The sequence below is a fragment of the Trachypithecus francoisi genome, unplaced genomic scaffold (genome assembly GCF_009764315.1).
Source record: "Trachypithecus francoisi isolate TF-2019V2 unplaced genomic scaffold, Tfra_2.0 Lachesis_group12, whole genome shotgun sequence".
Taxonomy (NCBI): domain Eukaryota; kingdom Metazoa; phylum Chordata; class Mammalia; order Primates; family Cercopithecidae; genus Trachypithecus; species Trachypithecus francoisi.
In genome coordinates this window covers 23,443,688-23,460,857 of record NW_022681457.1, presented here as the reverse complement: position 1 = coordinate 23,460,857, position 17,170 = coordinate 23,443,688, and the positions used below count along the sequence as shown (strand labels likewise).

At 38.8% G+C, this 17,170-nt stretch overlaps 1 protein-coding gene across 5 annotated transcripts in view; it reads right to left on the bottom strand.

Annotated features, from left to right (window-relative positions):
- The window catches only part of PATJ (PATJ crumbs cell polarity complex component), a 434,245-nt gene that overhangs the window by 233,079 nt on the left and 183,996 nt on the right, over positions 1 to 17,170 (bottom strand). For all 5 annotated transcript variants that reach the window (XM_033225088.1, XM_033225091.1, XM_033225090.1 and 2 more), the window contains exon 27: positions 8,654 to 8,753. In XM_033225088.1, coding sequence (XP_033080979.1) covers positions 8,654 to 8,753 — 100 coding nt within the window. The remainder of the gene's footprint in view (positions 1 to 8,653; positions 8,754 to 17,170) is intronic.

Below are 17,170 nucleotides of genomic sequence, written 5' to 3'. Positions count from 1 at the left end.
AGGCACCAGAATTGCTTGAACCTGCAGGCAGAGGTTATACAGTGAGCCGAGATCACGCCACTGCACTCCAGCCTGGGCGACAGAGTGAGACCCTGTCTCAAAAAAAATAAAAGTACAATTCATATATAGCCTTACTTATTATAGCCAAAATACTTTTTAGGTTTTGAAGTTTTGAGACTGATAACTATATGACCATCTGTAAATAATAATTTAATTTGTTCTCTTCCTTCTGGCCTTTTTTGTTTTATGGTGGAAGAGGAGAGGAGGTGAGCTTAATGCATTGCTACATTCTTGAGGACAGTGAGGCTAGCAAGTATTCTGTTTCCTTCCAAACTTGAATACAGAATTTTTTTTGCAAGAAGGGGAGAGGTTTGGGATAGGTTTCCTACTCCACTGCATGGGAACACATGATAATTACTTTAAAAAAAATTAAAATATGTATATATATTTTATACGTGAAATGTATTTTAAATAAATACGAAGTGGAGTGACTGCTAATGAGTAGGGATTTGGGGGGAAGTGTGATGAAAATGTCCTAAATGTTCGAAAATTAATAGTGGTGATGGTTGAACAATTCTGAATATACTGACAGCCACTGAATTATGCATTTTAAGAAGGTGAATTATATGGTATGTGAATTATATCTCAATAAAGTTGTTTTTTTCTTAAGGTTATCCCTTCTAAGCTTAAAAATACTGTGACTCTGAGTAACCAAATTGATAACAAGCCACATTTCACATGGACTTAGCTAGCATCCTATTCTTAAAATAATTTAAATAAAACGGTAAGAATTAAAGTAAAACATGAAGATGCAAGGAATTGGTAATCTAAGTTTTTATTTGCATGGGGCAGTACACAGGTTAATTTTTTTTTTTTTTTTCAGACAGGGTGTCACTCTGTTGCCCAGGATGGAGTATAGTGGCACAATCATGGCTCACTGTAGCCCTGACCTCCCAGGGCCAACTGATCCTCCTGCTCCAGCCTCCTGAGTAGCTAGGATCACAGGCATCACCAACATAACCAGTTAATTCTTTCATTTTTTGAAGACAGGGTCTTATTATGTCGGCCAGGCCAGTCTGGAACTCCTGGGTTCAAGCAACCTACCAGCCTTGGCCTCACAAAGTGCTAGGATTACAGGAATGAGCCACCATGCCTGGCCACACAGGTTAATTTTACAATTATGCTTCATAATCCAAATATACTCTTTATACCAAACATTCCATTATGATATATGATGACCAGGTCTTTTCTGGGAAAAACAAAATTAAGGTAGAATAACAAAACACCTAAGAGAGCTTTTCTGAAATTAAAGTATAAAGGAAGGCTTTAGGATTCCTACAGTGTAGGGTTCCATTCATATCTCTGCTAGATCCTTAAAAGCCAGTGGCAGCAAACAAGTCAATTATACTGACTTTCTAGGACCTTATCTGCATAGACAGAGACATGTCTATAGTGTGGTTCTCATTGTTTCTTTATGACTACTCTCTTACATGTTACAAAAAGTCATTCCAAAATCTTCTGCTCCCCATAGTTTAAAAACGTCACTGAAAGAATGACGTTTGCAGGTTAGAAAGACCTGGCTGTTGTAAAAGCATTTAACCTCTGGGATCAAAGTATTCAAAGCAGGGCTTTCTGGGGATAGACACTTCTTTCTCAGGAGACTGAAGCGTTTAGATAAGGTGGGAAATGGCATGTGGGGAAAGAGAAGTCAAGCTGTTCTGCACAGAATGCTCTGAAACTAGGTGGATGGTGCAGTTTGGCAGAAAGAGTATCTCTGAAGCACCACAAGCAAACCTGCATTTTCATCACATCCCCACTGTTGACTATCCGAGGCATATACCCTCTGCCATTAATTTGGCCAAATACTGGGTTTGTTTAACGTCCCGGGCCAAAACAGAGAGGGTCACTAGCCTCATGGAACTTAGAGGGTTAAGCGGGGAAGACAGATATTAATCTAGTAAGTATACTAACATGATATTTTGTTAACTGCTATAAAAGAAAAATGCAGGAATCTATATTGAACTAAGGAGTCAGGCAAGGTTTTCCAAAGGAGGTGACACAAAGCTGAAATCAGCAGAAGGTATAATACCTTCTTCAAAGGCTCTTCTGTATGTCCAATGAGAATGCATTCAAAAAGTTGGGGAGAATGTACGGCACACAGTTGGGTACTCAAGGGACTGTGATTATCATCATGTAATTATTAAAACTGGTGATAAAAATGTAAAGGGCCGGGCGCGGTGGCTCACGCCTGTAATCCCAGCACTCTGGAAGGCTAAGGCAGGCAGATCACCTGAGGTCGGGAGTTTGAGACCAGCCTGGCCAACATGATGAAACCCCAACTCTACTAAAAACACAAAATTAGCCGGGCGTGGTGGCGCATACCTGTAATCCCAGCTACTCGGGAGGCTGAGGCAGGACAATCGCTTGAACCCAGGAGGCGGAGGTTGCAGTGAGCCGAGATCTGGCCATTTCACTCCAGCTTGGGCAACAAGAGCGAAACTCCATCTCAACAACAACAACAACAACAACAACAAAATACAAAAATTAGCCAGGTGCAGTAGCATACGCCTGTAATCCCACCTACTCAGGAGGCTGAAGCAGGAGAATTGCTTGAACCCAGGAGGCAGAGGTTGCAGTAAGCCGAGATTAGGCCATTGCACTCCAGCCTGGGCGACAGAGCAAGACTCCATCTCAAAAAAAAAAAAAAGTAAAGGAACAACTACAAATCCGAAAAAGACTGGGAATGAAGATTCATGTATGTTTGTTGATCCACTGTCAGGAAGACAGATAACAAACGGAAGAGAAGTTTCATTCTAGGGTTGGGGGATGGAAGTGCTGGTAATGGCTTTAGACAAAACTGGGACTAGAAGGTAAAAGGTCTGCCTTGGAGAAGACATAACATTTTATTTTGGTTAGAAAAGTGAAAGTGCTAGTGGAAAAAAGACATGACATCTTCCCAAGAGCCAACTGAAAATTTGGGTCACAAGAGCAAAGAAGGAATACAGTTAGAAACCAAGACTTTCAGGTCACCACATAACAGTCAACTGATCTCTTTATGCTCTCAGTGATCTTGAATTCTTTTTATCCTTTTGAGATGTAGTCTCACTTTGTTGCCCAGGTGGAGTGCAGTGGCATGATCTCGGCTCACTGCAACCTCTGCCTCTCGGGTTCAAGTGATCAAGCGATTCTTCTGCCTCAGCCTCCCAAATAGTTGGGATTACAGAAGCCCGCCACTATGCCCAGTTAATTTGTTGTATTTTTAGTAGAGATGGGGTTTCACCATGTTGGCCAGGCTGGTCTTGCACTTCTGACCTTGTGATTCGCCCGCTTCAGCCTCCCAAAGTGCTGGGATTACAGGCATGAGCCACCGCCTGGCCAATCTTGAATTCTTGACAAAACAATCTGATTTTAATTCCAGGTATGAAAGGCCATTTCCTCAAAGTAAGTCAAAAGTTCCTGCACCATCAATACATACCTTTGACAAATCCTGCAACCTTTGATAATGGTAGTTTTGCCAAGAGCTAGGCACTGATGGAGTACATTGTTTCTTGATTTTTTTCATACTTCTCAATTAATGGTCATAAGACTTCTTATGATAATTAGACACCAGAATGTCATAAAATATGTTCAACTATGCAAGGTAAGTGATCTAAAATATAAATGCCCATTACACACCACACTCTCTATATTGGTTGTAACATTTAAGTTTCATAATAATCTGAACGATAATTACTATGCTTATTATTTTGGGGGGCGGGGGAGGGGATAGAGCCTTCCTCTGTTGCCCAGGCTGGAGTGCAGTGGCACGATCTCGGCTCACTGCAACCTCCGCTTCCAGGTTCAAGAGAGTCTTGTGCCTCAGCCTCCTGACTAGTTGGGACTTTAAAGTCATTCCATGACTTTAAAGACCATTTTGATCAGTGGTTTTGGTTTTCAGAGTGTAGTCTCTGGATCGGAAGTGTGATACCAGCATCACCTGGAAACTAATTCTAAATGCAAATGATCAGGTCCAGGCTTAAGGAATCAGAAATGGCCTGTGCTGTGTGTGTGTGTTGGGGGGGGGTGGAGGGGGGGCGCGCAGGGAATGACCACGACTATCAATTACTGTTTTCACAAGCTTTCTGGAATCTTCTGAGGCACACTGAAGTTTGAAAGCCTTGGATCTAAATTAGTGTTTTTCATAATGCAGGTTGTGACTTGTTTGTTAGTCATAAAATATACTGAGTTGCAACCAACGTTTAAAAACATGAAATAGGATAAAATAAAAAAGAATAAAATTCACACATTATAAAGGTAAGTAATATTTCATAAAACTTTTGTTTCAATTATACGTGCATGTTCGTGTGTGTGTGCATCTACATTGGTTAAGTAAAGTGTATTTTACTGTGGGTCACAGTCTCAGGCTCAAAAAAGCCCTCATCTATATGATGACTATATGAGCCAGATCTTTGCAGTGTGGTTCCTTCTTCATTTAGGTTTCATTTTGGAGACAGAGTCTCACTCTGTCATTCAGCCTGGAATGCAGTGGCATGATTTCGGCTCACTGAAGCTTCTACCTCGCAGGCTCAAGCGATCCTCTCACCTCAGCCTTCCAAGTGGGTGGGACTACAGATGCTCACCACCACACCCAGTTAATTTCTTGTAACTTTTGTAGAGATAGGTTTTGCCATATTGCCCAGGCTGGTCTTGAACTCCTGGACTCAAGTGATCCACCTGCCTTAGCCTCCCAAAGTGCTGGGATCACAGGCATGAGCCACGGTAGCCAGCCTATTTGGACCTTTCTTTTTTTTTTTTTGAGACGGAGTCTTGCTCTGTCACCCAAGCTGGAGTGCACTGGCCAGATCTCAGCTCACTGCAAGCTCCGTCTCCCGGGTTCACGCCATTCTCCTGCCTCAGCCTCCTGAGTAGCTGGGACTACAGGCGCCCGCCACCTCGCCCGGCTAGTTTTTTGTATTTTTTAGTAGAGACAGGGTTTCACCATGTTAGCCAGGATGGTCTCAATCTCCTGACCTTGTGATCCGCCCGCCTCGGCCTCCCAAAGTGCTGGGATTACAGGCTTGAGCCACCGCGCCCGGCCCCATGTTTTGTTTTTATTTTTTATTTTTGTTTTAAAATTTATTTTTAACATAATTTTTAAATTTTATTATTTTATTTCATTCAGAGACCTTATCACTATTTAAACTGATTGTTTATAATCTTTCTCCCTACCAGAATCTAAGCTAATGAGAGCAACGGACATGTTCCCCGCCATATTCTCAACACCTAGAACAGTGTCTCCCCACGCATAACATCCAACTCAATAAACACTTCTTATCTGAATAAACTTTATAAATAAGTAACTAGTAAAGCCAGCTCTTAACATGCTTTAGACTAGTGTGTGATGGCTCACGCCTATAATCCCAGCACTTTGGGAAGGATAGTGTGAGTCCAGCAGTCTGAGGCCAGCTGGGCAAAATAGCAAGATTCCATCTCTACGAAAAAATTAAAAAATTAGGCTGAGCGTGGTGGCTCACACCCATAATCCCAGCACTTTGGGAGGTCGAAGTGGGTGGATCACCTGAGGTCAGGAGTTTGAGATCAGCCTGACCAACATGGAGAAGAAACCCCGTCTCTACTAAAAATACAAAATTAGTGGTGGCACATTCCTATAATCCTAGCTACTCGGGAGGCTGAGGCAGGAGAATCGCTTGAACCTGGGAGGCTGAGGATGCAGTGAGCCGAGATGGTGCTGCTGCACTACAGCCTGGGCAACAAGAGTGAAACTCTGTCTCAAAAAAAAAACAAAAAAAAAGTTAGCCAGCCAGGCCTGGTGGCCCACACTTGTGGTACCAGCTACTTGGAAAACTGAGGTTTCAGTGAGCCATGATTGTGCCACTGCACTCCAGTCTGGATGACAGAGCAAGACCCCATCTCGAAAACCCCCCAAAAACCATGTGTATCTCATCCCTGGATCTCTCTAATAAAATCAGCACTTCTCTGTAGGCCGACAGCTTACATTGCAGCCATCTGCTGCAGAATCATGGTCCTTGGGAAAGTTACAGAGCCATACTTTCATCACTGTAAAAACAAAGGCTTAGTCTTCGGACAAGAATCTGATAAAACAGCAACCCCAAATACTTTTAGTTTAGAACAGATGAGCAGAGTGTTCATTTAATATGAGTCAAAGAACAAAGAAAAACCCATGGGATCTATTTCAAAAGGAAATACAGGAAGGCCAGAGGCTTCAGGTTCACGTGCATTTCAAATGTGAATTATCTAACAAATATCTCCATACAGTTCAAACTCTTCTGGAGAAGGTTAACAGTAAATTTAATAGGGTATAAAATGGGGACTGTACACTGGGAAGGAAAAAAATTGGGAAGCAAAATGAATGAAGAGAAAAGTAATATACACAGCCAAAATAGGTCTGCTGGAGAATCTATGAAATGTATAATATTATAGCTCAAGAATGGCTCAATATTAGAAGTCTTTTTCTGCATTTGAGGTAAATTAGTGTCCTTCCTGACCCTACTGCTGCCGTGTATATGTGCCTGTGCATATGAGCTTGTAACTTTGGGGAGGACACTGCTGAGTCTGCCTATTTTAGGCATAAAAGTGATATTTAAGAAAGAACCCCAAATTACTCTGTACCTATTTTTTTTTTTAAGAGACGGGGTTTCACCATGTTGGTCAGGCTAGTCTTGAACTCCTGACCTCAGGTAAGCTGTCTACCTCAGCCTCCCAAAGTGCTGGAATTACAGGCATGAGCCACTGTGCCCAGCTCTACCTATTTCTGCAATCATAATGAGTTTTAAGTAACAGCAAGTGTCGATCATGTTACAGGTTTTGGAGTAAGAGTACATGGGTTTGAACCCCATTTCTACTATTTGTTAGCTGTCTAACTTTAGACACATTCTTTAATTTCTCTGAGCTTTTATTTGTATAATTAGAACCTCACAAAATTAGTATGTTGACTGAGTTAATAACACACATAAAGGCTTTAAAACAATGCCTGGTACATGGTAAACCAGAGCATTTAGTAGGTATCACATTGCCTATACTAAGCTCTTCAAAAGCTTTTCCTCCTCTAATTGTTGCAACAATGATATGAGGCAGGTTATAAGATATTCGCTCACCCCCACATAGATAAGCAAGTGTGAACCATGAAGAAGTTAAATAACTTGTCCAAAAACTCACAACTAGCAAGTAATGGAACTAGGATTAGAACATAATCTTAGGTGCACACCTCAACAAATACTGGCCTTCTAGGAAACCAGAATGTACGGAGTAATCAACAACTGAGCTCCATTCTGTGGCAGTTGCCCTGATATCTATATCAGAACAAGGAAATATATTACACATGTGCACATACATATCAACTTTATATACCATGTGTAGCTCTCCAAAAAGAGACTGAGAACTAAAGCCCACAGTACACTTATCACAGTTTGTTCCCATGCCTTTGCATTATCCCTTCCAGGGTGGTGGCTCAATCAAGACAAAAGGAGCGATGTGTTACTCATTCCATCGCAGACTCACTTAACACTGTTACTAAAAAGCAGATGGTATTCAAAAAAGATTTATTGAATGCATGAAGAAAATGACACAAGAAAGGGCTTCATAAAATTGCAAAGTACAATTCAAGTTTTTATAACATCAACTTAATTATTATAAAGTTACATTTATTTTATATTTTATTTCTATTTATATATTTGTTATTTATTAAGAAAAATATAAATAATTATTATAACCATAATAGGAGCTATAATACTTATCAAAGACTCACTATATGGCAGGCTAACGGCCATATTGCTTTATTTTAACCCTCATTATAACCCTATGAAGTAGGTATCATTATTGCACCCTTTTTATAGAAGAGGGGGGCATATTTAAGGTCACACTCTAGGAACTGCTACAGTAAGAATTTTGACTCAATTTTGATATTGAATTCCTTTTCCATATTGTAGAAGGGAAAACATTCTGTTAAGGAAACATATGTTTCACATATCATAAAATTCACCAATTTACAATGTATAAGGCAGTGATTTTAGTATATTCACAAACTGTATAACCATCACCACTATCTAATCTTAGAACATTTCATCACCTCCAAAAGAAATCTGGTATACATTAGCAATAGTATACACTATACAGACATAAAAGAAATGCAAATTATTTTAAGTAAAGCCACAGTTAAATATATATATGAATGGATATTTGACTACTCTAATACAAAAGAAAATCGTGAGATGAATTTTAAAGGACAAAATACAAGTTGGTGGGCCTTCTGTGATTCTGCATTAGCAACATCACTTTGAGTAAGGCAAGTAATCAATAACTGAAATCTACATCCAACCCAGATAATTATGGGTCAAATTCTAATTTCAACGACTAGGGACATTTTTGTATTCACAACCAAACAATAAGATTAGAAGGAAATACAGGAAAAATAGTGTACAATATAGCTTCCTTCAATATTCCCTTTCTCAGTGTCAAAGGGAAAAGCTGAGGAAATGACGCCACAAAAGCTTCAAAGGTATAGATTTGCTTTTTCAGCATACGTTCATGCATATTTTTGAAGAACTCACAGCCATATATTTGATAATTTACAACAGTTGTTAAAACATAATTTAATAAGTTCTGCATCTACCCTAAATAGTGAAAAGGCACTCACGGTGGGTAAAGGCACCTTCTTCTTCATTTTCATCACTGTCATCAGGTAGAGCTTTATAAGGAGGAGGGAGTTTCATCGGCGGTGGGGCAGTTCCTTGCCTCTGAAGATGCAAAATTTGAGAGAAGGGTTAAATGCTGTGTTTGTACAATGCTCTTCTTTCAACAACAAAAAGCATAAAAAGACAGTCTGGAAATATTTAGACCATACCCAACTTCATTCGTATCATGAGGATTGTAAAACAAACACAATGTATTCTTTTATGTTTATGTTATAATATAAAAGTGACTCTGTGATATAAACACACTAATGCAGAAAAATAGGAATTTAAAAGCAAGTTTTTAAGACTGTTGACCTACCTAAAAGAATGCTTTCCTTTCTCTAGTGAGAAAATCAGTTATTTGTATTTTATTTACATTGTGGAAGTGTAATTTTGTTATTAACCAGAAAATTCAAATGAAAGACATTTCTAAAATAAATATAAAAGTAAAAACTATCCATTGTATTAATTCTACAATGATTTAAACTTTTTCTTCAATTCTAGAAGTTACAGATTGTATTCTTTAAAAGACACGTGACAGACCAAGATTTTCTAACTGAAAATGTATTCATCTATAATTTATAGATGGTCAACACACACTTCAACATTTTCAAAAAGAAATATCTTCATGGTGAATAATTATATCTGCACAAATATTCATTCAATTCACAAATGAAATGATACAGCACATCAATATTTGGTTCATATACACAATTAAAGTAGAATTAAACTCTAGGATCAAATTACCTTCACAGAATGAAGACATTTTCTTGAACGATGGGAAAAATAAAACATGCCAAACTCAACGGTGAGACTCAAGCTGCTAAAAAGAATAGGAGCCGATATACCCAAGCACTTCACAAAAACCAAAATAACTGGATTATGCTGCAGGATTTCAATAAAGTACATTCAATTATGCTTTATATGACAAAACCACTAATGGCAGGATACACTTCAGTAAGTGGCCAATGAGTGGTCCATTACAGAAAGCAGGCATGTAATAAATTCCTCCAAAACAGAAAACACTATTTGAGAGTCATAAAGGAAAGCACACACCCTTATTTACTTAAGATAATGCCGAACCAAAGCGGAAACTATATACACTTGTAGAAAATGCAAAAATCTATAAAATGCAAGAGTGATGACCGAAGATGCCAAATACAAAATGCCTCTTAGGCAACAGGAGAATCCAGAAATGTGATCACTTTGTCTCTTTGATTCTTTTAAGTTGAAAAAAACTTAAAACTGAGTGAAATGAAGAGTAAAGGCAAATGAACTCTTTTCAGTAAACCTTTTCCTCAGAACCAGGATATTCTATATCAAAGACAATACTCAGAACAAAGACAGCCAGGTTTTAAAATAATATTGAGATGAATTCTCTTTAATGGAATTTTTTATATCTAAGGCAAAATTGTACAACTGATTTATTTAATTAGCTTCTACTGATATTCTTGAAAAAGAATACAGAATAAGCATGTCCTGGTCTCCTTATAGTCTGAATGTGGATTGCCAGATACTGCACATGAGAGAAGGGTGCGTACAGGGCCAGGCTCTCCCCAGGTATGGCAAAGACAGCCGGAGCAAGGGATGTACAACCAGACCAGGTGATTATGACCTTCAGGAGAGTAAAGCACAAAACAGACTCTGTGGTATCCTCAACTCTGAGAACAGTCCTGGGAACACAGTAGGCCTCCCTGAACGATTTGCTGAATGACTAAACAACTGGTTGTCACTCGTGCTGTTTGGGTTCCCTGACGTATTATTAACCTTAGAAAAATGTCAGAGATGCAAATAATTCTTGCTCAATATCATTGCATATTAATTGTGTCTGGTAGAGATGCAAATGATTTTAGTCCTGTAGAAAAGATCACTTCAAAGGTTACAGTTTTATTGCCCTGTAAGACATTAACCAGTTTTTTATCTAAATCGGAATCTTAAGCATTCTTTCTTTTAGCACTCTCTTCAATAGCACTTCACTCTCTTCAATTCTCTCTGCACCAGGCTTACCATCTTATTGGTTCCCTCATTAATGAGTTAAATAAATACCTGGCACCTGCACATTTTGCATAATTTTCAGTCATGTTTTTATTTTTTTCTTAAATTATACTTTGAACAGTTTTGGAGGTCCCACAGAGATGCTCAAGCAGACTCACCTACCAGAACCAATTAAATTGTGATGCCTCAGAGATGCAATTCATGAGCTGTTTAAGCCCATTTACATGATTTTTTGGCACCCACAGTTAATTCCAAGTGGCAACAGAACTTTGCTTTTTTGACAGTTTCTCTGATTTTTATTTCCAGTTCTATGATTTTGTTTCTGATATGAGACCAAGTTTGGTTCTGATACGTACTTGTAATTCCTCACTGATAGTAGAAATAAATGAAGTTTGGTTTTATGGTCTGACCATTTAGAGTTATTTGTTGGGATGAGAATCTATAATATATTGGTTCTATAAAGATCTATTCTCCATTGGTTGAGAGACAACAGAGAATGCATTTTTTAGTCTTTTTGTGTGCCTGTCTGTCTTTTTATACAAGACCATGTCTTGGGTCCACTGGAAAGAACAGCTCTTTGACAAAAAACCAGTAGGGTTTTGCATTCCTGTGTCTACATTCAACATATGGCTATAGTTGCAGGACAGAAGCTGAACACATTCTGTGTATCTGCACTGGAGAAAGAAAAGTCCTTACCTTTCATTTTGAGTGTGAAATATTTTCCTACCTTCAGAGCCTATTAATAAATTAGATGTAAATTTCTCAAAATAAGGAATCTCTTTCTGATTGCTTATAGAAATGAGCATTATTTAAATGTAATATTCCCAGAGTTTCCAGAAAATAGTTGACTAAAGTTACATTACTTTAAATGTACAAGCCTTTTAATAATAATTTTAAGAATCTCTTTTTCACAAAAACCACAAACTCAGAATCATTTTTATATAAGAATCCAAATTCACATAATCAAAGTTCATAACCTCTTGAAGAAAGAAAATATGTGAAATAACACTGAAGAAAACCTTAGAAAATAGCCAAGAGTTTTTAGGAACCTTCAGTTAATACTAGTATTTCTTTTTTGTTTTGAGACAGTGTCCCTCTGTCACCCATACTAGAGTGCAGTGGTGCCATCTCGGCTCACTGCAACCTCCGTCTCCTGGGTTCAAGCAATTCTCCTGCCTCAGCCTCCCAAGTAGCTGGGATTACAAGCTTGTACCACCACACCTGGCTAATTTTTATATTTCTGGAAGAGATGGGGTTTCACCATGTTGGTCAGGCTGGTCTTGAACTCCTGACAAATGATCTTCCCGCCTTGGCCTCCCAAAGTGCTGGGATTACAGGTGTGAGCCACTGTGCCTGGCCAATACTAGTGTTTCTATGAATCCTGATTGCCTATTCTTTCACTCTACATAATGCAAAACAGGTCAAAAAACAGTGAACTGAGGCAAACCAGAATAAAACTAGAGACTTATGCAAGATCTGCTCATTGGTTTTTTGTTTGTTTAGTTTTTAGTCACTCTCTGTTTTTCAAGTGAACGATCTCAAGCCAAACGTAGACCTCTGTTAGAAATGAGTTTCATAGTCACTCTCTGTTTTTCAAGTGAACGATCTCAAGCCAAACGTAGACCGCTGTTAGAAATGAGTTTCATAGTCACTCTCTGTTTTTCAAGTGAACGATCTCAAGCCAAACGTAGACCGCTGTTAGAAATGAGTTTCAGGTGATTTGCATTGTCAATGATTCTTGAGACCATGTCTTTCTTTTATACTAAGGAGAAAATAAGATACACAAAAAATCTTCTTCTAGTGATAATAATTTTTAAAGAGATAGATTAGTCACCTGGCTTCCTAACCTTGAAAAGAGTATGCTCTCAAAGCATGTTGGGCACATTTTTATTTTCATACTAATTACATTCTCTTTATTTCACTCCATGTGGCACCCTGATCTGAATGCCTCTTATGGTGAAGGTGCCTTGTCATTCCAGAATGTAGCAAAATGCTTGGCATCTAAGATGCAATTTCAGAGAAAAGTAATACCGTAAAAAGAGCATTCAGCAACCACTAAAAGGCCATCCTGTAATGAAGATGTAGAGTCTGATATGATTTCTCCTGTTGCCACATTAATGCAGTGGCTAGGTGTTTTTCTTTGTGACAAATAACTCAGTTGACTTTTGGTATTACAGGTTCCTACTGGGGTTTTTACTGAATGCAAATACCCTTGCCATGCACTGAAATTCAACTGGTTTAATGGAGCAGTCCAAAGTTGATAAGAATCACACACATACTTTTTTCTTTCCTGGGATCTTATGTGGAATTTTCCTGAACTGATTACATTATCTTGTTCCCAGATGTGGCTGGAGTAGCAACCAGTTCATTCACCTACGTGGTGTTCATTGTCTGTGTCTCCACAGAGTGTTACCTTGTACGTTTCCTTTTTGATGTTATATCCCCAGATTGTTGCACAGTAACTGGTTGACTATAGGTAACCAATAAACACTTGATGAATGTTCACATCTTTGCATCAACATATGAATTGACAAAATTCCAGCAATAGGGTAGATTAGGTATTCTGAAGAACCCTTCTTAACAACATAAAAATGATAGATTAAAGTTTAAACAGTGCTTTTGTTACATGTGACTGAAGTCAGAAACAACTATAAATCCCAAATCAGGAGGTCCAGTGGAGCACTGGAAGGTGACACTTGCCTGGAGGCCATCTGCCAACCCTTGGAAACCTAAAGCCAGAGATCTGTTTTGATTTTAGGATTCTTTACTCATTCAAGAAATATATATGATGCCAGGCAGTGTTCTGGGCAATAGAGGTAGAGTAATAATCCAACAGATGAGGTCCCTGCTCTCATGGAGCTCAAATTCCAGTCCCTTCCAAATGTCACATTTTGTGGGTTTCCATGTCTTGTCCCCAAATTACTTTAAAGTAACAGTTACTGGCCAGGCATGGTGGCTCACATCTATAATTCCAGCCCTTTGGGAGGCCAAGGCGGGCAGATCACCTGATGTCAGGACTTCAAGACCAGCCTGGCCAACATGGTGAAACCCCATCTTTACTAAAACAATACAAAAATTAGCCAGGTGTCGTGGTATGCACCTGTAGTCCCAGCTATTCAGGAGGCTAAGGCAGAAGATTTGCTTGAACCTGGGGGGTGGAGGTTGCAGTGAGCTGAGATTGCGCTACTGCACTCCAACCTGGGTGACAGAGTGAGACTCCATTTTGAAAAAATATAAAAAAATAAAAATAAAGTAGCAGTTACTGATTCTATCCTGTTTGCCTTGCCCCACTAGAAACGCAAATTGCAAGATGGTAGGAATTTTTTGTTTGTCTTTAACAACTTTAATTCAATATATTGAAGTATAATTGACATGTACAAAACTGCACACATTTAAAGGATACAATTTGAATCCATCACCACAATCAAGATAGTCAACATAACCATCATCCCTAAAAATCTGTTCATGTCTTTTTTAAATCCCTCCTTCCCACCTCTTCCCTTGACACCCCATCCCCAAGGAACCACTGATCTGTTTTCTCTCACTACAGATTGTATTGTCTTGACTTTTATATAATCATCCAGTATCTATACATTTTTATCTAATGAGAGATAAGGATTTAATGAGTCCCAAGTGCCCCCTTGAGGCCAAGAAAGATGGGAAGTTAGACTAAAAATATCACCCTCCCAAATTCCTATCCCTGAAAATAAAGGCTTGTTCCTCTAAAAGATTGACAAAGAATCCTCCAACTAATTACCTGCAATCTGTAGGGAAAAAGAAACACCTCTGCAAGCAATAACCACCGTCTTCTGGAATCTTATATATTACCTATGCTTATTAATAGGTGTTCCCCCAAAAAACCCACAACAGCCTGATCATATAACATGTGCCACTGCTAATCTGAATATAATCTTTGTGATTAAAATCTGAACTCAAAGACAGCAGCCAATCAGGTTAAACAGACAATCCTTTAATTTGGTAAACAACCTAACGACACTTTTCCTCATCTTTTGCAAAAACCCTTTCCTTAAATCCTCAAGGAGTCAGTGTCTTGATTGTTCCCCATGTACACGTGTGTAATTAAAGTTGTCCCATGGGTTCAATTCAGTTAGGACTTTTTTCCTAATGGGGTGAAATCTGTAGTAGATAAAGGTTTAAAAAAATAAACAAGCCAAAATATTGATCACAGAAGATTTATTTCCTGGCCTTGGTCTTAGCTTGAGGTGGAAGAGAAAAAGAAAAAGAGGAAAAAGGTGCACCTTAAGAACTCCATACAAGTGGCCAGGTGCGGTGGCTCGTGCCTGTAATCCCAGCACTTTGGGAGGCTGAGGCAGGTGGATCACCTGAGGTCAGGAGTTCGAGACCAGCCTGGCCAACATGGTAAAACCCTGTTTCTACTAAAAATACAAAAATTAGCTGGGCATGGTGGTGCACGCCTGTAATCCCAGCTACTCAGGAGGCTGAGGCAGGAGAATCCCTTGAACTCGGGAGGCGGAGGTTGCAGTGAGCAGAGATCACGCCACTGCACTCCAGCCTGGGTGACAGAGCAAGACCCTGTCTCAAAAAAAAAAAAAAAAAAAAAATTCCATACAAGTTTAGATTCACTAAAGTTAAAGACCTGACTTCATTTTATGTGTGTGGCTTAACAAATTCCAACCCAACATACCAGGCAAATACAAGAAGAAAGTCAACATGGTTTCAGTGATAGTGAGTATTAATCTGTTTTCAAGCTGTTAATAAAGACATATCCAAGATTGGGAAGAAAAAGAGGTTTAATGGACTTACATTTCCATGAGGCAGGAGAGATCTCACTATCACGAGAGTAGCACAGGAAAGACCCGCCCCCATGATTCAATTATCTCCCACCAGGTCCCTTCCACAACACGTGAGAATTCAAGATGAGATTTGGGTGGGGAGACAGCCAAACCATATCAGTGAGTGAAACAGATGTTTAAGGTATTACTAAACGCTGCCACATATTAATAAAAGGGCCAATTCCCCCAGGATGATATAAAAATTTTAAACTTGGATGCACTTAACAAATTAACTTGAAAACATGTGAAATAAAAACTAAAAATACACAAAAAACGACTAATTTTAGTATCAAAAGGGGGCAATCATTAGGTTATGCTAACAAAAAAAAAAATCAGTAAGTATAAGAAATCGGAATAACTCAAATAGTTAGTTTGATCTATCAACTTTTTATAAAAACCTGTACTCGGCCGGGCGTGGTGGCTCAAGCCTGTAATCCCAGCACTTTGGGAGGCCGAGACGGGCGGATCACGAGGTCAGGAGATCAAGACTATCCTGGCTAACATGGTGAAACCCTGTCTCTACTAAAAAATACAAAAAAAACTAGCCGGGCGAGGTGGCGGGCGCCTGTAGTCCCAGCTACTCGGGAGGCTGAGGCAGGAGAATGGCATGAACCCAGGAGGCAGAGCTTGCAGTGAGCCGAGATCTGGCCACTGCACTCCAGTCCGGGAGAGAGAGCGAGACTCCGCCTCAAAAAAAAAAAAAAAAAAAACCTGTACTCAATAACTAAATAATAGCTATCCTTTTTAATCACGAATATAACATTCATAATAACTACGTACTAGGCCATTAAAAACAAGTCTCAACCAACATCAAAGAATTAATATTACATAAACATCTCCGATTATAGCTAAATTAGAACATAAGAACAAAAAGATATTTAAAAATATTCATGTGGAAACTTCAGAATATATTTCTAAATACATTTTGGGTCAAAGAGAAATCACATTGGAGCGTAAAACAAAAACAAAAACAAACAAATAAAAAGCCCGTAGTACCAAAAAACAGAAATTCAATTTAAAATCTTAGAATGTAGTAAACAGGAACTTAGCAAAATTTAGGCTAGAGGCAGTGGCTCAAACCTATAACCCCAGCATTTTGGGACGCTAAGGTAGGCAGATTGCTTTAGCCCAGGAGTTTGAGATCAGCCTGGGCAACATGGCAAAACCTCATCCCTAAAAAAAATACAAAAAATTAGCTGGGCGTGATGGTGTGTGTCAGTGGTCTCAGCTACCTGGAAGGCTCAGATGGGAGGACTACTGGCAGTGAGGTTGCAGTGAGCCATGATTACCCCACTGCACTCCACCCTGGGAAACAGAGTAAGGCTGTGTCTTCAAAAAAAAAAGAAAGAAAGAAAAAGAAAGAAAAAATTTATAACCTTAAACGATTATTTTAGACAAGAAAGAAAGAAAATTAATAATCTCCACATTTAACTAAAGATTATTAAGGGGTGAAAAGGGGGAATGAATCCAAACAAAGAAGCAAGGCAATATAAAGATGAGAAAAAAATTAATTAGGCAGAAAAAAGATATAACAGATAAGATGAACACACTTCAAAAGGTAATTCTTCAGAAAAAAAATTAAATGAAAAATTACTTTCAAGATTAATCAAGAAAAAGATAAAGTAAATAATTACTTATTCTATTTTATTTTATTTTACTTTTTTATTTTTT